This window comes from Cyphomyrmex costatus, unplaced genomic scaffold (genome assembly GCF_001594065.2).
Source record: "Cyphomyrmex costatus isolate MS0001 unplaced genomic scaffold, Ccosl1.0 scaffold30, whole genome shotgun sequence".
In the NCBI taxonomy this organism is placed as follows: Eukaryota; Metazoa; Arthropoda; class Insecta; order Hymenoptera; family Formicidae; genus Cyphomyrmex; species Cyphomyrmex costatus.
Genome location: NW_017277125.1, coordinates 313,180 through 336,772, shown reverse-complemented (window position 1 = coordinate 336,772; position 23,593 = coordinate 313,180). Strand labels below are relative to the sequence as shown.

Here is a 23,593-nt window from a genome sequence, read left to right as displayed (position 1 = left end):
GATCAATCAAATAATTCAGTGAATATGTGCTCACTTTTGTAATTTTCACGTCATTTCAAGATACATATTATCATCGTTTGTCAATCTATACTATCGTGTATTTTGTCAACATCGTTGTATAATTCTTTATAGATGAACTAATGTATCTCGCACTTTTAAAATAAATAGATGTATATTCAAATTTAACGAAAAATATTCTATAAAGAACAGGTGGTTAGACCTTTATATAGATAATATATATATATATGATATACTTACGTGTTGTGGAATTATTCCAGTTTTCCTAGAAAACAATCGAAATCTAGGCAATATTGAACAATTCTGATGGAATCCATTTATTTTTCATCCAATTCTTGAATTTTTCTGCTACAAACGAAATTATTATAAGTAATCTCGTTTTTAACGGATGGACTTGCTGGGTAGGGGCGATCGTCCAGTTATTGCTCGATCAAAACTTTATGAATGTTATACGAATCTTGAAAAAAGTTGCTATAACAGTTATGATAAGAATCTCTGGTGTTAAATTCGAATTCTAATGAAATGTACCTACGTTGCAATTGATGCAAACGTTCAAAGTTCGATAGTTTGTCAGAGAGTAGTTTACACTTTGTACTCCTTGCCGCATATTATTTGAAATTTAAAAAAATCTGTGTGTACATAAAGCAACACATTTCAGGCTTATAGAAAATTAGCGTTTTACGAATTTTTATTTATTCATTAATTTTTTTGGTTATGTGCCGCTCTTATTTATTCATATACATTTTATATATAATATAATATTTGTATATTATAATATAAAGATAAAATGATAAATTATAACGTTTAATATCCTCAGCTTAATTTGTAGTTTCTTTTATTCGTTTATTTCATTTGAACTTTTTTCTTTTGTGTCGAGATATCGATTCTTCTTCGCGCGCAGTTTTGAACGTCCGCGCCACGAAGGGCATGCAACGCCACCGTTGCATATACATTGCGCGATGCATTTTAGTTTAAGATTTCAGCCGCTAGGCGGTCATCACCTTGAACTCCACAGCGAATATTTAGTTAAATAATTAGAAAAATTATGTTGAAACGATTCCAATAATCAATATGTACAACAATTATAATTTAGAATTTAATGTTGACTTTAATTGTAAAGATTTTGGGAACAGAAGTTGAATCGAGATAATGTCTTTGTCGTCATAGTGTTTCTCGCGAGCATTCATGTGCGATGCAATTCGTATATAAGACCGGACCATAGAGAGTATTCCCGGGTAGTCCGATGCTTCTCAGGTAAAACTACGAACGCATATATGCGGCCTCTCTCTTCGCTTTATACGATGTCTCTGTTCAGCATCATATGTCTCCAGTACTCACGTTCAGTTCGAAAACCACGTGCGGTACAGGTTTAAAACCACAAAAAAAAAATCGGGTCGGTATTGCTTGTTTGTGTCACTAAAGAAATGAACTGAGGAAGCGAAGATCGACTATCTCTTTTGCAAAAAATTTCAAAATTCCATTTATTTTCACGTCACGTTTAATGATGATAGTTTTACAATCATATTTTTTTTTTTCTTAAGTTATATTTTTGCCTTTTATGCAATCCAATGAATCGCGTGTGTTTTAATTAAAAAGAACAAAACTTTGTTCTTATATTAATTTCTGTGTAAATTAATCGTCATCTTTGAGGCACGACTTTCCATATTTCCGTAGATGGTGAGCTAAGTATTTCTTAAATTGGTAAATATCCGTGATCCACCTATAGTTATAAATCTGTTAATAAATCTGAAATAGCAGAGAAAGAGAATTACATCTATTGTTTATTTATATAAATTTATTTCTATTTTATACGTTTATATTGTATACAATTTTCTAAAATTATTTCTCAAATATGCAATGAGATATATGTGTGAAGAATGCGCTTATTTCTTATTTTTGTTGCTATGACGTCAACATCGACGTAAAATCATTTTTAGGCGCAAAGAATTCGATAGTTGCAATTTATTTCAAAATTTAATTGTTATTCTTATCATTGTTGAAAATTCAACTTCGTACACATACGAAGCCGTGGCGCATATATACGCAAGCTTGTACAGCTATGTAAAATAATGAAGTGTAATACATAAATAATTTATAAATTCTGAAAATTATTGCGACTGAACGCCGGCTTGTGAACCAATGGGTCGTAACTTATAGGATTACCAGCCGTATTTTTTTAAGGTATTTTCTTTGAAATTTTTCATTAATAAAAATTTTATATTTATCAAATTATTTTATAAAATGAAATATGTATTTAATAAGAACTGTTAATAAATAAAAACAATGTTCTAGAAATTTTATCTTATTAAATATAATACCCGAGAGTGTTCTTGTCCCCAGAAACGCCTCTCGAAAAATCTGCCGTTCGGAATCGACATTAGAAACTGTAGGTCCTATATGTTTGTGGCAATCGAATAATCAGCGTGCGCATCATAAGCATATGAAACAGATGTAATACAGGCCAGAGGTTTAACGTAAGAAGAAGAAGAAATATAATAACTACATTATCGTATGAAAAATTATATTTTCTCTTTTTTAGCCTCCAGATCAGCATTTTTAACAAATTATAATATATAATACTCTTTTTCTTGTGATTCAAGCATGCAATGGTAATCCTAATTGCGATCCATTTTTTGAAAATCCCTGCTCTAAGGTACGACGTCACTTTCTTCTTGGAGAGAAAATGTGATTGATGTCTCTTTTTATATTATACTAATGTATAGATTAACTTTAATCTTGATTTAATTCGGCGTGAGTGAGGTCGGATGTATTTCATACCCAGACATTTTTAAAACAAATATTTTTGTTCCTTATATTGTGTTTCGTGGAATTCTTAGTAGCTGGAGGGAAGGGTGCGGAGAGAAAGTAATATAATATAATAACGAATCATTAGTATTATTATATAGTATTATTAGAAACAGTAAAATCTTTGAATAATATAGGTATATGATACCACATTCACGCTGGGTTAATTTACCATTTATCTTTTTCTTAGAATTAGAAAAGGATAAAAAGTAAATTAAATCGATAATTAAAGAGTACATTTCGCATGAAGCGCATGAGATATTACTTTATCCTTCTTTATTCTTCGGTGAACAACAAGGACAAATGATGCATATCGTGCGCATTATTTTGTGCACAATTCAAAGCAAGCGCATTCATATGCATTCATATAATCTGGTAGAAATGGATGTGAAAATATTTTTTGGCGGGTCTTTCTTCTTTACGTGCCACGTAGTCAAATGGGCTTAACTTAAGCAAACGTGAACGTTGATCTGCAGCCACAGGAATCAGGAAACACTCGAGATCAAAGTATCAGATTGCATACAGCTAATTTGAGACTTGGCTATGACCACGACACGAGACTCACAATCGGTACGAGTATGTAGGGGAAGGGAGAAAAAAGTGAGAAGGGGCTATGGATAAGTTGTCGATAATTTCTTTGCATTCTGAACGAGCACGGCGCCAGTTGCACATGTAACGTTCGAGTACAAGCAGTCATTTATTTTCTCATGATTGTAGGAAACGAGATTGTTCTTGAAAACGACGTCATTCAATCATAAAGTTGTTGCAATGGCAAAACATAAACGATGAGAGAGAGAGAGAGAGAGAGACCGATTGGTGAATATCGGACCTTCGACTCACGAATTACCACGCTGATACTTGAAAGAGAAAAGAACGGTGATTAATGGAGAGGAAGGACGCAAACGGAAATGCGGAAGAGGACACCAACGGAGATACAGAGGATACGGCGATTACGAGCGAGCGGGGTACGCCGGAAGAATTCGATTCCCTCGAGAATTCGACTACGTCACTAGAGATGGAACAGTCGGAGACCGGTCGGAGAACGAGTATCTTCAAATTTTACTCCTATAAGAACACAGGTGAGTACGCCTATTGTAGCTGTGCTGTCCGCGGTGAGCGGTAAACCGAATCAATTCGTACCGATGGACGTTTACATATTCGATTTAAACGTTACGCTGACGACGCGAAATCGTATCACTTTTATCTCGAGAATAAATCAATTACCGTACATGGATCCGACTTCTTTTCAACTCTCTCTCTCTCTCTCTCTCTCTCTCATTTCTCTCTTCTCTCTTAGGACTGAGGATCTCATTCTTAATTTGACTCGAGCAACCTCGAAATCATTTTCGATTTTGAAATGACAATCAGCGGCGTTTATTCATTCTTAAAAATATCGGTGTAGATTTAACACACGTGGTGTTTATCGATTATATTGTTCACACTGTATTGCTGGTGTTAATATTAATATTAATACGATGTACATTTAACACTATTGGTTTTAAAATGCACCATGGTGTTAATATTTACATCGGGGATTTTAAATCGATACCATATTGATATAGATATTAAATTGATATTAAGAGTATTCTTCTTTAAATATGCTAGATAGATATCCAAACCCGATATAAGCATAGGTTTTATATATAACATATAATGCGAAAGTAAATTAATCAATCAAGGTCTTTCATTTTCTTCCTTTCTACGAGATAAAAGACTCTGAGTGGATGATTTTCTAATACCGTGTGCGTTCTGCAAGAATTTATGCTTCTGCTCTAATGGGTTATCTACAATAAGCCATTAGGGTTATCGCACATAAAATTCTGTAACAATAACCGTAAAACGTAAACTTAAACCAATGAGCCAATGAGGCTTTAGATTTACGTGAGATCTAACAGTAATGATAGAATTAACAGTAAACTTATCCATAAGGCAAATTTCAACCGGTTGAAAATGGTTTACGCTTCACTATTCGCCATGTAGCAATAAATACGAAATCGTAGTTACTTATCGACCTTATCGTACATGTAACTTTGTAAAGTTTGTAAAAAATTTTGAGATTTGACAGATCTCCATTTGTGTACCGTGCAGTTTCATAAAAAAAAATCAGTCAGATCGTTATCTACAATATTAATAACTGGAAAGTAGAGACTTTAAACTGTAAAGTTTTCTAGATCATCTCATTATGATAATTTTTGACCACATTTATTCTCTTGAAAAGATTGTCTATTTTTAAAAAGTAATCACTTAATTCTTGAGCGTAGCGTATGTTACAAAAGGATATTTGTATAAATTCGAGATTCAAATTGGCACGATTATCAGTACGAGTGTCAATAATTTTCACGGTCATAATATACTAAAAAATATGACGCGATAAAATACGCGTGCTGAATTACGTATTCAATATAGAATATGTGTATAATATACATACGTACGATATACTAATAATAACTTTTTAATTGAAAAATAGCGCACAGTAAATTACTGAAAAAATTGCAGTGTACATGAATTATTTAAATCATATTATTTTTCTGTTAGTAATTCTGTTAGGAATCCGTTTATATAACGACTTTACATGTGTTTAGATCGAAGGGGTAACCATTATCTGAAATATTGTCCCACAAATTACACGATTTCATTTGATTTTATACGATTTTATTTCAAGACAAATAATTAATTTTCTTCATTACATGTCATTTGGTAAAATAAACGATCTTATCTAATATTACACAATTACTTCTTGTAAGTTGTATATGTAATTATCGGATTATACATGGGAATTTCATATAAATTTTATAATGATTTTAAGGATTCCGTCCCAATTACATTAAGTGATTACTCCCTTGGTTTAAATACTCTAATTGTAAGTATAAATTCAAAATAGAAATTCTCCATGATATAAACCAATGTCTATAATGAACGAGGACACAGACATATGTCTAAAAAGGACATCTTAAAGATATCTTGTATCTCGATTTTAGGCTTTGTGTTTGGAGAAGCTTAAGGACGTTCTCCGACTACAGTTGTGCTCAACCTAAAGTTTACTCGCGTCCACGCAATCGTCCCTACACACAGAAAGTTGACTACCACTTCGCTCTTTCACTTGTTTCGTTGTTTCTCTCTCGCTTTCGCTATTGCCGCCGGTCGAAAACATAACGGAGCTATACTTACTTTGCTAAATGGTTTCTTAAAAATGAATACCGGAAGACATATTCAGGAAAATTTCATATTATTCCTTTTGTAATATCAAGTTTTATGTCTCTTTGTTTTTCAAAAAATTATAAGGAAAACTTTTTTTACAGTGAATAAAAAACTACTTTCGAATAAGCTTTAGATAGGGATTCTACGTTAAACGTTTCAACTTTGAAGTGGAATATCTCGATTTTTAATCCCGCAACGAGTACTGAGCTTCAAAGCATATGTTCAGAACACTAAAACAAGCTTCTTCTGTAAGTTTCAGAAAAATCTAAAGAAAATGGATTTTTCGGAGAACGTCCTTAATACATGCATAGGACATTTACTTTTGTATAGGATTTAACAAGAAAATATTATTGCACAGAATATTACATAAGGTGTAATCACGTACCGAAGAAATTGACGATGAATGATCGCGTGCAGTACATCACGAGATTTATCTATAGTTTTATCTTTTAGCTGGCGGAATATCAGCAGTTTACTTACGATATTGAAATAAAAAATACATTTTTTTCTTATGTCAAGGCTCTATCAACGACGAGCCCTCTATAAGTCTACGATATTGTGGGTTATCGCCGATAAAATCCGTTTTTCTCAGATTTCAAAACCGAGATTCTATCAAAATATTGCTACAATCGAACAACACTTTAAAGGAAAAGACTTTCGTCACGCATGCTTTCGCTGGTCGATTTGCCACGACATACAAGACCAGCATAAACACCAAAGCCAATACTTATTGTGTTTTCTCACGAAATAATCTATCCTTCTCTCTTTTTGTATATATCTATGTATACATTTAATTAATAAATTTAACTTTAATAACTTTTTTAATTTCCTTCATTTTGTTATAGATAAACGAGTAATAAATGTTGCGCTTTTAAATGAAGTCATACAAAATACATCTTTTCATCTTAAATATTCACAGAGATAAATGCATATACAAATATAAAAATGCATTTTTTCATCATTTTGCCACCGTATTCCAATCGCTTTAATTTGATCGTTTTCTCATTCGGCGATCAATTTTACATGGAAATATATAATTTTCACACAATCGTAAAATTTCATTTTGCACCGCAGACGAAATGACTTTTAAACTTCAAACGTGCACAAAATACGCAAATGATTTGATATCGCCAACGAAACTCATACTGATACTAGATTTCATCTCTACTTTTACCGACAATTTGATTTTTTTCATGTGTGCAAAATGCTGTCGCACAATGTGTTATAATAACGATCTTTTATCGTTTATGACATGTTTTATAATACAAAACATTTTACATCACTTACTTTTAATCTCGATTAGCGTTTATTATGTTTTTTCAAGTTTCTTTATTAATGTCACAGCTTTTTTATCACGGGCGCATAAAGTATCTTCTTCTTCTCTTCTGATTTTTATTAAATGTATATTAAAAAATATCTAATGATGATTATTTTTTACAGATGCAATGACAAATACGGTGAAAAAAACAGGCCCCCTTGTTGGAGTAGTTGATGTTGGCACGCGCACTGTTCGCTTTGTGGTAAGATTATTATAAATAGTAGCCCGTTATCACGTTATAATTTTCCACGCTTCTAAATGTTTACTAATGTTTACCAAAACCTGTCATGAGGATTCTGCAGTTCTCGGCGTGATAAATAAAATCGAAAACAATATAAGACGGTGTTAACGATGCATATAATTAATTGTAGCTAAAATGTAACCGATTAACAACGAATTAATGATTTATGGGAGGCAATAAACGTAGATTGCGTGAATACTAAATAATGACATGATGGTGTTCTTCAGATTTTCGTGAAATCGTGTTCGTAAGACTCCGAAGTCTTTGAAACGTTTAATCCGTTAATGAGTTATATAATAATTACGCAAATAAAAATAAATTCTGATCACAAATTGTAAAAGTTATGTTCTAATTGTTAGAAAAATTATTAATAAAAAATTTCTTTAATTACAACTTTTTGCAATTAAAAACATTTTTTAAATTAAATATATTGTTGATTGGACAATAAAACAAGATCGGTATGTAAGAAAGTTCGTTTATACCTAATATATGAGTCAACAAAACTAATAATCAACACTTATAATTTAAATGCAAAAAAGGTTGATATAATTAAGTTTAGGAATAAAACCTACATTATGTAAAACAGAAAGTTCGAGAATACAATTGTGTGTAATCCAATACGTTATAATGAAAGCCACTCAAAAGTATTGATTTTTCGAGCAAATTGTAATTAGCGTTTATTTTATTGTTAAAAGGCGTTTAATATGTTAATCTTACCGGTTTTAGTTCAAAATGGACTTTTGTAATGTATTTAGATTTAAACATTGAGAAAGACCTTCTATAAAAGATCGTACGTTTGTTTATGATTGTCTTTACATTAAATAAAAATATCGGTAAAAACAACCTACTTTGGCTCGTGGCCCTTTTATTTATGGAAATTAATTATTAATAAAAAAATGTTTTTTAATTATATTTTGACACATGTGATGTGAATTGTGTTTGCAGGTATTTAATGCGAAGCATGTTGCGGAGATTGCATCTCATCAAATCGACATAGAGCAAATTAGTCCGCAAGAAGGATGGGTGGAGCAGGATCCCAAAGAGATCCTTTTTGCGATAAAAACCTGTATTAAGGACGTAATTCGCAAATTAGACATGTTGGGTATGAAGATTGATGAAATCGTTACAGTTGGTATTACCAATCAGAGAGAAACTACGATAATGTGGGATGCGATTACTGGCGACCCTCTTTATAATGCCATAGGTGGGTAGAGACTCGCTTACGTTTAATCTATTTGTGGGAAAAAAATATTTTCGTCCAAGGAAAATCTAAAAAACCTGGGGTTTATATTAAACGTTTATTAAATATAAGGTCTTATTTATATTTTAATTGATTCATTTCAAAAGTAATATATAATTTTTTTTAAATAAAGGAAGGAGAAAAGTGGAATCTAAAGTTGTTTGATTAATATTCGATCAGCTTCTGAAACGTAATTGATTTCAGTGTGGTCCGACATCAGAACTGACGCGATTGTAGATCAGATTATAGCGAAATTTCCGGATCAGAATAAGAATCATTTGAAACCCTTATGCGGTTTACCTGTAAGCCCGTACTTCTCGGCTTTGAAAATTCGTTGGTTGAAAGACAACGTGCCGGCCATAAAGAAAGCAATTCGTGAGAGGCGATGCAAAGTGGGAACCATGGATACATGGGTTGTTTGGGTATGTGACAAAAAGATATTAGCCAGGTATTAGTAGGAATTAGCGAGTATAACTCGACTAAGCTTATCCAATTAGTATATTGTATTAATTAATACCCGCTAATATTTATACTTGTTATATCTTGAGGAAATAAGTATTATTAAACAGTAGTTGACATTAGACAATATTAGGTAGCGCTCCTTGCTGTATTCCAAAGATTGTTATTTAACATTCAAAGTATTATACGCGTGCACGCACGCACAATGAAAGAACCTACGTGAATTGATGTATACAATTAATTTAAGAAATCATTGCAGAATTTAACGGGAGGCAAAGATGGTGGACTGTATATTACTGATGTTACGAACGCGTCCAGAACGATGTTAATGAATATTGAGACGCTTTCGTGGGATCCTACGTTATGTAGATATTTCGACATTCCTATGCAAATGCTGCCAGAAATCAGAAGTAGTTCCGAGATATATAGCAAAATCTTGGTTGGTCCGTTGTCTGGTATTCCGATATCTGGTGTACGTAAAATCTTGTAATGAAAATAACAGAAAATAATAGATATAGAATATACTTTTTTGTTACATTTTTTTTTCTTTATTAGATTTTAGGAAATCAACAATCTGCTTTAGTTGGACAAAATTGTTTAAAAAAGGGCCAAGCGAAAAATACGTATAGGAGTGGTTGTTTTCTACTGTGTAACACAGGGCATACCGTACGTAATTCTTAAGTATTTATAAATTTATAAAAGCTTAGAAAATTTTAATTAGATTCATTCTTTTAATCTCATTCACATTAATTTTTTTATTAATCATTTATTTACAAATTGTTGTACAATTGAAAAGCAGGTAATTTCTCATGTCAAAGTAAGTTGAAGATAGATATACATTAAAATTTGTTTATATAGAGCTGTATTTTCGAGAAAGTCGAATTTGTATATTGTGTTTACTTAGATAATATCACGTTTGTTCGAAGAAGTGAAGAATTATAACATACATCGTTTCATGTGTCTTTAACTCGAGCACGAATTTATTTGTCACATGAAAGGCGACATTTTTCAACTGGTCCTAATAAAATAAACACGTTATTAAAACTTATTGTATTATTTTTTTTTAAACTATATCAAAACCAAACTGACATAATTAGCGGTGAATAATTAGATTAGACTAAACAGGCTGTGGCTATTCAAGTGCACGCGTACTTAACGAATATTCAAAGTCCATTTTTTCGGAAGCTCTATGTGAAAAAAATTTGAATATTTCTGACCTAAATGTTGCACTACGGTTTCTAAACCATCTGTATTATCTGTTACGTATTTCTTTCAGAGAGTATACTCTTCTCATGGATTGGTTACAACCGTTGCATATCAGTTAGGTCCGAAGAGCCCACCTGTTTACGCATTGGAAGGTTCAATTGCGGTTGCGGGTGCAGCTATTAAATGGCTGCGGGATAATATGAAGCTCATAAATGATGTTCATGAAAGTGAACACTTAGCTCAAAGTGTATTTAGTACGGGAGACGTCTACTTTGTGCCCGCCTTCACTGGGTTATATGCACCTTATTGGAGAAAAGATGCAAGGGGGTTAGTAGAATTTTATGAAAATTGTTCAGACTATTTGTTGAGTTTTTATTCTATAGATATAAACAATCTAGAAACTGAAATTATTTTTGTAAAGTTATTTAATAAATTACAGATGATGCATGTTATAATATTTTCAAAATATTTTATTTGATCGAAAGTTAATATCAAATAAGAGGTGTGTTTGAAAAAGATCTATTTTTTTCTTTCAGAATAATTTGTGGACTTACTGCATTTACCACGAAGCAACACATAATTAGGGCGTCCCTCGAAGCAGTATGCTTTCAAACCAGAGACATCCTTGAGGCGATGTACAAAGATTGTGGATTTCCGTTAACGAAGTTAAATACAGACGGAAAAATGTCGACTAACAATCTTCTTATGCAATTGCAGGCTGATTTATGTGGTACACCAGTATGTAAGTACATTGGCAGATTTATGAGTAAAAAATATAGCTAATGTAATAATATTTTATTTTTATTTCTATTGTGGAAATTTTTATTCTTTAGAAATTAACTGTGCTTCTGTTTCGGCTAATAGTTAGGTCAACTATGCCTGACATCACGGCTTTAGGTATAGCGATGGTTGCCGGCCATGCTGAAGGGATTGATGTTTGGGATCTTGAAGGTGAAGAAGTAGAAACAGTATCAACCGACACTTTTCTTCCAACTACCACACCGGAAGGTAAACTTTCGAATTAAGCAATTTAACAATCTTATGACTTATTTTTTTGCAAGTATACAATATGCGGTTATGATGTAACTTTTGATCTTTACTTTTTTTTTTTTAGAAAGAGACGCTAGATATAAGAAATGGAAAATGGCAGTGGAAAGGAGCCTAGGTTGGGCAACAGGGAAAATGTCCAATCAAATGACAGGTAAGTATAAAATTATCAAACAAGCAAAATCTGAGATGTCGGGTATAAAATTGAAGTTGCTGATTTAAATACTCTTTATTTGTCTCTTTGACATAGGAACTAATCTTTGCGTGATTTTTTTTAAATATATCGTGGTATATGTAAATAAAATAATATGTATACATGCATATATAATTATTAAACGTAAACATAATTAATTTGCACGATATATTGGATAAACTAAGATATATCCTAAATATTTTCGATAATATATATTTGCTGATAAATCTGTTACGTATTTTGTATTATTGATATATAAGTAATTCCCATTATGCTTGATTTATATCACACAAGTGTTATATGCAATATATGTATATTTTTTCTTGTTGTTTCAGATGAAAGGTACCGCATACTGGCGTCCATTCCTGCCAGTTGGTTCTTAATATCGAGCTTTGTTCTCCTAAGGTTAAGTTATTACATAGAAAAACGGTGACAGCAAATCAACATTATCGATACGCAAGTTTCCGTAGACGGTGAATAGCCCTAATTGCAGCTCATTGCAGAAAAAAACTTGGAAGTGATTGTTTACTTACACATACGTCGACACATATGACGACGAGTAACGTATTATTGTGTAAATAATCAGAGAAATAATATTGCTTCTTTAGATTAGTTCCATATATTTTGATGCGTTTCATCAGAGTTACATTCATAGTGTGATTCTCATCGAAAACAATTAAGTACGCTAATGAATGGTGTTTGGAATGAATAACGCAACCAAATGTTATTATTTTGTATGTGTTTATTTATAATCTCATTTTATTTTCTGTGAAATAACGATATTAGATTTCTTGTAGGGTTGTAGTGGAATAATAGAATTTTTCGTGAAATTTGTACTTTGAATTTAATTCGCACGCACACACACGCATTATACAATTCCATTTTTGTTATTATTTATTGTACAGACGATATATATACACTTTTCAATTACATATATCATAGAACACGGAACTTGTAAGTATTTTATACATATGATTGTAACGCTTTACTTCTTTTAATCATTTATATTGTTTGTGGTTTAATTCAGGATAAAGATCTAATTGGAAATAAAATATGCTTAAGTCTCTTAATGTTTGTTTTTTATTCCTGTACTAGAATTTTTCTTACTTTCAGTAAATATTGAATATGTACCAATTCCACTTTAAGTTCCAAAAGAATATTTTAACTTTAGTTGATTTAGAAAATAAATCTATAATTCGATAAACTGAAATAATGCAATAAAATCATTTCTAATGATGCATAAATCTCGAAATCGATAAGTATAACAATGGTAAAATTTTTTTTAGAATTCTTTATAAAATTTATCAAAATTTCTGTATAATTTTATAAGAACTGTTCAGAAAAACATATTTTTATTTTTTATAAATATTTGTCTTCGACACTTTGCAAAGAATTTATAAAAATAGAATATCGAGAATACGAAATTGCAAATTCTTTGAAAATAATGCATAACATTATAGATAACAATCTACTAAATTCTGACGAGAGTTATCAACTGTCTAAAGCCAGCTTGCGTGACATATTTAAACGAGGAGAATCCCAAAAAAAAAGAAAATTTATACGAGTCTCAAACGAATGGAATAATCTGTACACGTATTTGACAGCGAGTGCTGTGATGAATTTGAATCGCGCGCCGGAAGGTATACGCATGCGCGTTTCCGTTACGGTCAGACCAGTCGAAGATAGGGAACTTGAACGAGCGCGAGCGAGTGGCCGACTACTGCCGACTTGCTGAGGCCGAGCTGGCCGAGTACTGCCGAGCAGTCACATACCTACATTACATCAGAGAGTACGCGAGAGAGTACGGTAGTCGGGACGACACGCTGAAATTCGCTCGCGCTCGCTCACGCAGTTAGTGTCAGTGTCCATTCAGTGTCGTTAGATTCTTCGCGAGTGTTTCGCGGAGCATCCGGCTGATCCGGCTTGGCCGTCAGCCACCACAATTGTCGCAGGGACCGCGAGCGAGAGAGAGAGAGAGAGAGAGAGGGTGAACAGGATGCGGTATCGCGCGAGATTCCGGCGTTGCATCCCGTGTCCGCGACTTCGCGGGAACATAGTCGTGGCCGTGGCCGCGTCCCGCTGAGATATGCGTGGGGTGCCCGTTCCGTCGTTCCGCAGCGTGTGTGTGCGCGGGTTAACCTCAAGTATAGCGCGAGTGCTCGCTACTGCAGGTAGGGTGTGAGGTGTGTGACGAAAGGAGGAAAGAGAAGACGAATGTATGTTTGGTTAGGAGAGGCAGGAGGATCTCCTACCCGGGTATTATAACCTCGCGGAGCACAGCCATTCACGCGCACGTCCGTCTCAAGATGTCGTCCGGACACAGCAGCCGCACTCGCGCCGTCCACATCGGCTCGATCTTCCAGAAGCTGCACGGTCGCTTCGCGGACGCGATGACGCCGCCTAAGCTCTCGACCGACAAGCGTACCCTCGACAAGACCTGGAAGCTGATGGATAAGGTGGTGAAGCTCTGCCAACACCAGCGTATGAACCTGAAGAACTCGCCACCGTTTATCCTCGACATCCTGCCGGACACATATCAGCGGCTGCGGCTCATCTACAGCAAGTACGAGGACCGTATGCAGACGTTGCACAGCAATGAACACTTCTGCGTATTTATCAACAATCTGATGCGTAAATGTAAGCAAGCGATCAAACTGTTCAAGGAGGGCAAGGAGAAGATGTTCGACGAGACGTCGCACTATCGTCGTAATCTTACCAAACTCAGCCTCGTCTTCAGCCACATGCTGTCCGAACTGAAGGCTATATTTCCCAATGGGCTGTTCGCCGGTGATCAGTTTCGTATCACTAAGGCGGATGCGGCTGAATTCTGGAAGGAGCGCTTCGGAAACAGGTACTGTTTCTCTTTACCTCCTTCTTTTCAATCGTCGAGAGAAGATGCCTCCCTTTTTCACGGCATACACGACGGCATGCTTCCTGGATGATTCTCGAGGAACGACCTCCGCGCGCGCTTGTAATAAAATTATGGCAAAAATGTTATATCGTTCGCGACAAATACAAACAAAACGGATATTCACGCTGCTTGCAGAATTCTGGTTATCGCAGTTGAATTTCCACTTGTCTCGACTAAATGTGTCTCTACCTAAGATTTGACTGTAAGAATATCTAATTTGTGTATTTTTGTGGTTGAATCTATCGGATTTATATAATCAGATTTCTAATTTCTAGAATATACTCACGCGCGAAACATATTCGAGATCACACGTTGTATTTTTAACCAAGATTTTTTGTTAAATTGTACTTTCGACCAAGTTTGCAGAAGGTCATTCTCTGTCATAACAGAAAATTACTCTGGTTATATTGTTTCCCGCAATCCCGTGCTACTACTATAATATAGTATACGTACGTAGAGAAAAACCGAAAAACAAAACGCCTTTTGAGTTCGTATTATAAACAACTGGAAATTAAAGTTCACCAATCGAAGCAAAACTAAGACCCAGTTTCATCCATGTAAGATTAACTTTAACCATGATTTAATTTATTGTTAATTTTTTCATGTGATTAATTAGAAAAAGAGGAACAGGGCTTTAATAAACTAAACAATATAATGGTTTTCTTTTTTATGGTTGGTCTTCTCAATTTCAATTTGAATTCCAGCCTGATTGATGGGTTTTAAGTCCTTTGATAGCTACAAAGTTTGATTACATAGCCAACTCTCTCTTTAAAATACTAACAGTAAATGTCAAGGAAACTTAATACGACATACTCAAGTAGAGATTCACTGAATTCGAGGAAAATTGTTAAACGCGAAAAATGATACTTCTTGCTTTCACAAACTGTCAATTTTTTTATAATCCGGCTCCTAGGATGGAAGAATCCTAAGACCACATGCATTTTAAATCAAAGAGTTGAAGAAAAACTTTTTTTCCCGCGGCAGATTTGCAGCACAAAGTTTGAAAATTCGAGAATGTGTTAAACTTGAAAAACGATAACTATTCCACCTTTCGTAGGTATTGTTATTAATTTTAGTGTAAGTCAGCTTCTAAGATCGAAGTGACGCGAGATTACGATGCATTTTTCAATCAGATTTTAAGGAAAACTTATTCTCTCTGCGAAAGGTTTGGAGCATAAAATGAAGTAAAAATAGATGTGTTGTACAAATTATTAATGTTGGAAAATATAAATCATTGCAATCTTGATTTTATAAATATTGTCGTTTCCGTACAAAGTGTAAAGAAAATCGATTTTCCCCCAAAAAATTTCGCAGTTTTCCATTATCTTAAAATCCCGAAAATTATCTCGTTTGGGAAGATGATAGTTTTATCTCAGCGACGTTCTCAACTTTCGTGTAGCGAATTTGACCGTGAGGAGGGAATCGCGACACGGGTTAAAAGTTTCCGCTACGTTCATTCATCTAATTTCGTCGAGCTGCGCAAGGATGCTCCATCGACTTTCGTATGAATCACTCGCTGAAACTTCCATTTTTATTGCTGGACTATAAAAATCCTCGATATTAGAACGATATTAAAACCCCAGAGGGGAGGGGGATAGAAGCAACTTTTAATATTTTATAAGCGCTGCCAATTCTTGTGCAAGGCTCGGCTATCCGAAACTTTGCTCTTCGTAACTTCGCCTTTCACCAGAGTTCAAAAAAAGGTTCATCGATTTTCCTAAGAGAGATAGAAATAAGGAGAGAGAGAGAGAGAGAGAGAGAGAGATTTGTAAAACTCTTCTGGAATTAGCACGGCAATGCCTTGGCCTCAAGGCCAGTAAACTTTCCTAATCTCTGAAGGTTTTACAGATATAGTTCGGTCGTGTCGTATTATGCGGGCATACGGGTCCTCTGATATACTTGTCGCGTATGTTTTATCGTAAGAAATTTATCAACGTAGACGACGACAAAATTTCCCTAAAAAAGAAAATCCGCAATCGGAAAACCAACGGTAATAGTCTCGAGTCAAGTAAACAGAACATCCTCTGATTGCACCTCCCTCCGCTCCGATGCAATATTACGCTCACTTAGCTCATGGCCTCTCTCTCTCTCCCCCCCCCCCTCTCTCCTTTTCACTCGCTTCTCTCGTGGCTTCCGTCCGTGTTTTCGTTCATTTTCGATCGTACAATTCGAGATATAACTGACACCTCTGTCCGTCCGTCCACGGGATCGTCTTCGGATGAACGTGCGGAAAAAACAAATAATGAAGGTGCGTGAGCGAAGCTCGCACGTGCGCACAACCTAACCTAAAAATCATGCATTTCGTGAAGCAAGGACGAGGGGGGGGGGGGAGGAAGGGAGGGGGGCGTAAAGGGCTAGGAGGGGAAAATGGCAGAAGGAGAAACAGGGAGCTTACGATTGGCGAGTGAGTGAGATGACACCGGACGTCTATCGTTGATATTGACATTATCGTGCACCGAAAAGCGGGACATGTGTCGGCTCGTGTGCAACTGTGGGTTCTCTGTAGAGAATGCGTTTTATCGACCGGAAGTCGGATGGAGCACAAGGTGGTGGTTGGTGTATCGGGAATTTTTGCGAGCGTGGAAGAGAGAGAGAGAGAAAGTAAAGCACATACATATTTTAGTTTTAGGGCAGAATCCTCTGAGAATATAATACGAATGCAATGATCTCTTCTTCTTAGGCATGCAGCTGAATACTCGTTTCGTTTCACTTAAAATAAAATACAATTTGAACAATTTGAAGTTTGGTGAAAGGTCAGTTTTTTTATGCTTCTAACACCTTTTATTAATCTGGAAAATTTTTATTTGTTTTTTTCGTAGTTTTCAATATTATCTACGTTTTATATTTTAACAGGCAGTTGGAATTAAGATTGTCTGGTTAAAAGTTCCATAACGTTCGGCTACTTTCATCGCGGCTCGAAAATTCTTCGTATCTCGATATTTTCGACCGGAAACAAGGGAAACCTATAACTGTATTATGTAAGAGTCCCTCCTTCTTTCTCGAGCATCATCTCACGGGCGTTGGTGTTACTTTCGGTGAAGAGGAGAGGAGAAGAGTGTCGGGCGCTCTGACGTCAATCGCGTGTGTTTGACCCGCGACGTCGCGATTTAATGCATTCGACAGTAATAAACGAAGAATGCTTTATCCGGTCGAACTCGCATTTACCCGTCGTCGGCGTCGTCGGCGTGACGACGGCAAACTGTCGTCGCGCTGGTGCGCGCCCACACGCATGGCACGCACGCACACCACGCATAGGCACGGAGGACAAAGGCGACCGCTTTTCTTCCCCCTATTATGTGTCGTGTTATGCTGAAATGGTAAGCGCACTCTCGACGCGCAAGCCAGGAAGTAGCAGATATATCGCTGCATTAGCATAAAACAACTTCCGGTGTGACGATTCCGCTCTTGGGTTCCTGAAGCGTTGCGAGAATATGTAGGTAGGCTACGACGACCGGTCAGCTCGAGGCACCGTTACGACGTTATATACGATTATTGTCGTCACTGATGTTTCGACTTTCGACGCCGTTGTTTATTATTTATCTCATCGCGTCGTGTCGCGGACATTTAGAAGATGAACGGAGGAGAAACCAGGTCTTATAAGTTAGCGAAACAAAATGAGCAAAATCGATTTTAATTATCATTTTTATTTGTTGCTTCTTTGTTGCTCTCTCAGTCTTTTTTTAAATGATGTTCCCCGCTAAAGGAAGATTAAGTTAGCGGAACAATATACATAGAATAAAGCCAATATCGATGTAAAAATAACGTAGGGATGTGTAATTGTGTTCATTTGTTGCTCTTGAAATATGCAAGTTACGAATTTGTTGCTTGCAAAATATGTATAATTGACAACAAAAAACCTCAGCGTACTAGCGGAACGAGAGTGGAGTGAAGCACACCAGTGAAATATTTCTTGCTCCCTTAAAATTAGTACTAAAATGTTTGAATTTGTTGTGCTCTCGAAATGTTTCACGAAATATACAAGTTACGAAATTTGTTGACTGAAAGGATATATCCGTATATAATCTGTAGTGCACCGTCGCGTCGTATCTGAAAGTTATATCTGTAGAATTTACTCTTGTTGTTCCGTTAGGATGTTGAGGTTTTTCGTTGTCAATTATACATATTTTGCAAGCGTCGAAAATTTTTTTAAGAGTAGTTCCAGTAGTTTCGATCGGATTTTCATCAAGTTCGCTCACAAGGATGACTAGATAATGAGATATGTGATATTGCAGCCGATTTTTGTATACATGTATCTCTATTGATTTTTTAATTGTTGAGAACTCTTCAAAACAGATATTATAAAATAACAATTATTATGTGTCAGAACTATTCTGGATTCTGAATTTCGATAAAAAGTTAGCATCCCGTTTTTTTTTTAATTATTTAAAAACGGTTTTAGCTAGCGGAACTCTTGATATTATCTATATAGAACTCTTTGTTTCTTCAAAAGGAAACAGGAACACTGATCAGAACTACGGAATTTCAATGTTTTGTATTTAAATTGGAAATTTTTTTCGACGTTTTTTTTCGAAAATTCGGTATTTTTTTTTTAGAATTCTGGTAGCCCCCGAAAAAATTCTATCGATTATTCTATACCGATTAAATCGCTAAAATGAAAGATTAAAGAGTTATAAACTTACAAAAGTTTCGAAATTGTAAAGTATAATAAATCCTCTCCTGCTCCGATACTTCAAATGATGTCTTCACCACCTTAATGAACAGAACTCTTGTTAAAACTACTTATAGAACTTTTAAGAGGCAACCAGAACTTCCTTCCAAATTTTGAAAAAGTGGGACCAACTTTACCGAAGTGGTTGCTACTTTTCCGATTTTTGAAAATTTCGACTTCGAACGAATTCAGATGGAAAAAACCTTTAGCTATAACCGTTCTGAATTTTTATAACTGTTCTTTTAAGCGTGCGTATCAATTTTCCTTCCTTTGGTGTATCGTACAAAAAAATCACAATTCTAATGTTAAATGTCAAAATACATTTCCGTTTGAGAGAAGAAGAGCCAGCCACGGGTTGTGCAACATTTCCAAATTGTGAGCAGCCAGTTTCGATTTCTTTCGAAGCGTGACTCCACAATCGCGTGTAGCACATGTACTTCTCGCGAGGATCAATTGGTGAAGGGAAAGAGGGGGATCACACCTTGCGCGCGAGTCCGCTTCCGGTGCGCGCGTTACATCCGGCGACCTTGCGGCCGCCCGCCCGCGCGATCGTCCCCCTCCCCCGATATGGTATCGACCGTTATCGTCATCGTCACCGTCACCCGCGAACGCGCTCTTACGGGATTAATGGAAAAATGTGGCGCGACGCGCACGGGTCCTCCCCCTCGTCTAGCCTCGCGTCGTTGCATAGCGACCGCGTGGCACGGCGGCGCGGTGGTGACTTATGTGTCGGCCGGTGTATATAAATAAACGACGAGCGGGAGAGACGAGACAATTCATGAATGACCGCCGCTTGTCCGGCGTGGCGTGGCGTGGCGTGGCGTGGCGCAGCGGCGCACGTCGTCGTATATATGTATATATTTCACGTTGTGCATGTGTTCGCGCTTGCCGCGCCGGAACATCGAACTTTGAACATGCGCACACATCGATATCACCACAGGACTGTGAAGCCCCGACTCCTATTTAACTTTAATTTATTTATCACTTTTTTTTTTAGTGGTGGACAATCAATTCCCGTATGTAATTCAGAAGAATATTCACATGGCGGTGCTACAATTTTTTATTTGTTCATAATTTTTTTTCAAGGGTAGGCAAAACAATTTTTTTGGACAAATAGTGGACATTCAAATGCGTGGATTTGGTCAAAATTCGCATTTAGGTGTGCCAACTTCACAGAACCTATCGGATCTTCGTTCATTAATCCATGTATAAACCGCGAGTAAATCGCGGTTTGAAATTCTTCTCAAGACGTTTATCCTTTTTTCATGCACGATTTCTCAATTTTCCGTAACTTTCGACAGATACCAAGAATATACATGTCACAAAGCATACATGTCTCAAAACATTCAAAAATATAAAAATTTGTTGTAATGTTCTATTATATTAACGTCTAAATATCTGTGTAAAATTTTACTACAATTTGTTTTTTAATTTAAAAGTGATTAATTTTTTTATTTACTTTGATACGTAAAATACGTAAAATTTATAGTATTTTTGCAAATTTGATGAAAAGTTATGAATTAAATCAAATTTGTGATTCATAGTAATAAAACTCTAATGAATATTTATACAAAAGTTTATTTGGATCTACTTACTTCTCGTTTTTAAAAGTTTTTATTTAAAATTGCAACCGAATATGATCAGTGCGCTACATAAATCATTGTAAACTAAATTATTTGTCATTTCCTTTTTTGCAATTGGTTTCGGTTAATATTAATATTAACTTTTTAATATTAACTTAATATTAACTTTTTTCATTGATTTATTGGCTGATATACTTTTAGCTAATATTGTACAGCCAAAACATCCTTGAGTACTGTTGGTAATCTTTCTCACGATTATTTTTAACTCGTATGTTTCGCTATATGTTTTTCTTAATGTAAGTTTATTAAATTTCTGATTAAAAATTGTTGTTTATTTAATTACTTAAATTATTCAGCTATTTAATTATTTTCAATTACTTTTTTTCTTAATCAGTTATTTTATGTGCGGCGCACATTGTTGTTTTTATCTTTCATAAAGAAGTGGTAGTATTCATAAAGTATTATTTTTCATTAATCAAATTATCGTACCTTATAATTTGTAAAACTATATCTTTTTTATCTTTATTCCCCTCAACAGTTTTGTATAATGTACATACATAATATTATAATTTATGAATGCTTAGCGAAAAGAGAGAAGAACAAGAAATTACGTTATTATAGCTTGAGTATGTATAAAGCACTAATTCATTATTTCTCTCTAGATATTAATTAAGCACAGTAAATAATTGTAAGAATCATTATAGCGTATACCATTATAACTTATTACAGCTTCTTAGTAATACTTAAAGAAGAACAAAGACTCATTGTTTATTATTCATAAGATATAAATAATTTTTTTAGATTTATAATGATACGTGAGAAAAATTATTTCTCACACGTACACGATTATATAAAAATCGACATAAATAGTGATGACAATCTTTTTACGGATTAAATTCTATTGATGTCCGTCGAAATGTATAAATGTAGGATTTAAATAAATCACAGCAAGAATCTTTATATCATAAATTATACATTTTAAGAAAAGATATAATATTTTCTTAATTCTTAACGATTCAATTTTAATTAATATTAAAATATCGTGCAAGAATTTTTTATTAAAAAACGTAGAAGAATTCCAAATGTTATTAGCAAACTTTGTTCAGCATTTAGCGTAATGTTCTTCTTCTGTTAGTAAACGGTCTGGCATTTCGAACATATAGGATGCGGACGATTGCAAGGCGATTAGCATGTGGCGAGCCGCCTCGATTACGCCGATGCGCGAACCTTCAGTTTCCGGTCAAATGATCCGCGAACATCCGGTCCCCGGCATATGCGTACACAATGCCGGCTCTTTTAAGTTGTGTGAGCGAAACGCAGCTCATGACAGTATCGTAACTAACCGGGGACGTCCCCCGAGATCGTGCCAAGTTTAATCTTCCGATCCGACCAAAGGGGGGTTCCCGACAGGGAAGTATCATTCGCAATTAAACGCGGTACGCGTGTTGTTATCTTTCACGAAAAAGTTTAGCGGCTCACAGTTTATTTATAATATAGATAGATGCTATATCAAAATTATTGTTAGTCTTTCAGTAGTACTTTATTAAAATCCAATTTTCCGACGACGAAGAATACACATGTTCAGCCTGTAATGGCTTTTTTATGTTCAAATGTGTGGGGGGAGGAATGGATTAATTAAAAAGGACGCGTGTGATATTTTTTTTCTAATAAAATATTTCTCCTCTATGATTCTTTCCTGTCATACTTTTTTTTTCTTTAACCTGTCATGTAATAAGAGGGAAGGATGAAGAACTCTCCCCATTTTAGCACCCCATTTTTTAAAAAATGTAAAAAAAATGTTTATTGAGCTTGTTATTAACTATAGGGAACTCTTTGTCTCGTCAAAAGGAAGTGGGAACTCTAATCAGAACTCCTGAGTACTTTAGTTGGGGTGCTAACTTAACATACCCCTAACAGATTACATTGTACAATCAAATTCAAAACCTTATTTAGCATCAAAGTTCGAAGTATTATACATTATAGTTAATATTAAAGTTAGATTTGTGAAATGTGTAAGACTTGTCTTTTTCTTATATGCCACGTATTTTCTATTTTCTCAAGATTCCGTTTTATACGCATATGAAATATTGCATGCTTCACTTTTTTCAGATTCTCGCTGCATAGTATAGTTATTGCAACAATATCATTCCGACTGAGATTCGAATGTACAAAATGTAGAATTTCTAAACGGAAATGTGAATTTAGATTGCCGCCGTTATGAATATACAGAGAATTGAGAAATCTACTGGATTTGATCGACGATAAATTGGTTCGGTCGCTTTATGCGTTATCGGAATTGGAGTTCAGTCGATATCTCTCATCGGTTTCCTCATCTCTAAAATTTGCCATCTTGATAGAATCGGCATGCTCTATCCAAGTTAAATCGAAGTGCCTCCATCACGCCGCGAGTCGTCGCGCCGGTCACGCGGTTGTACATCGCACATATACATATAGTAGTTTCATAGACCTATGTTTATCTGCAGCTTTGACGTTGAAAGGCGGTCGGCCTGTGTAGTGGTCGATTCTCTCCTCTCTCTTCTTCCCTACCCGTTCGGTAAGTTAAGCTGCTCACATCCGCACGTGAGTCGAAGCGGAAGGAAGGGGACGTGACGTTGCGATTAAGGCGAATTAAAACAAGCGAGTAGTATGAATCGGCGCTGTCGGAGTGGGATGCGGGGAAAGAAGAGGAGGGGGGGGGGGGGGGG

At 35.2% G+C, this 23,593-nt stretch overlaps 2 protein-coding genes across 2 annotated transcripts in view; both read left to right on the top strand.

The window, feature by feature from the left end:
- The first annotated feature begins 3,062 nt into the window (after positions 1 to 3,062).
- LOC108775381 (glycerol kinase) lies at positions 3,063 to 12,574 on the top strand. The gene is made up of 12 exons (XM_018541721.1): positions 3,063 to 3,393; positions 3,541 to 3,902; positions 7,462 to 7,541; positions 8,526 to 8,784; positions 9,025 to 9,242; positions 9,539 to 9,751; positions 9,835 to 9,945; positions 10,556 to 10,812; positions 11,022 to 11,227; positions 11,350 to 11,493; positions 11,600 to 11,686; positions 12,061 to 12,574. The coding sequence occupies exons 2-12, from the start codon at positions 3,707 to 3,709 to the stop codon at positions 12,156 to 12,158; spliced, it is 1,869 nt and encodes a 622-aa protein (XP_018397223.1). The 5' UTR covers positions 3,063 to 3,393; positions 3,541 to 3,706; the 3' UTR covers positions 12,159 to 12,574.
- A 1,335-nt stretch (positions 12,575 to 13,909) lies between these two features.
- The window catches only part of Cbl (E3 ubiquitin-protein ligase CBL), a 33,719-nt gene continuing 24,035 nt past the window's right edge, over positions 13,910 to 23,593 (top strand). Inside the window, exon 1 of the mRNA XM_018541898.1 lies at positions 13,910 to 14,576. Within this exon, the coding sequence (XP_018397400.1) occupies positions 14,032 to 14,576 (545 nt within the window). The 5' untranslated portion in view covers positions 13,910 to 14,031. The remainder of the gene's footprint in view (positions 14,577 to 23,593) is intronic.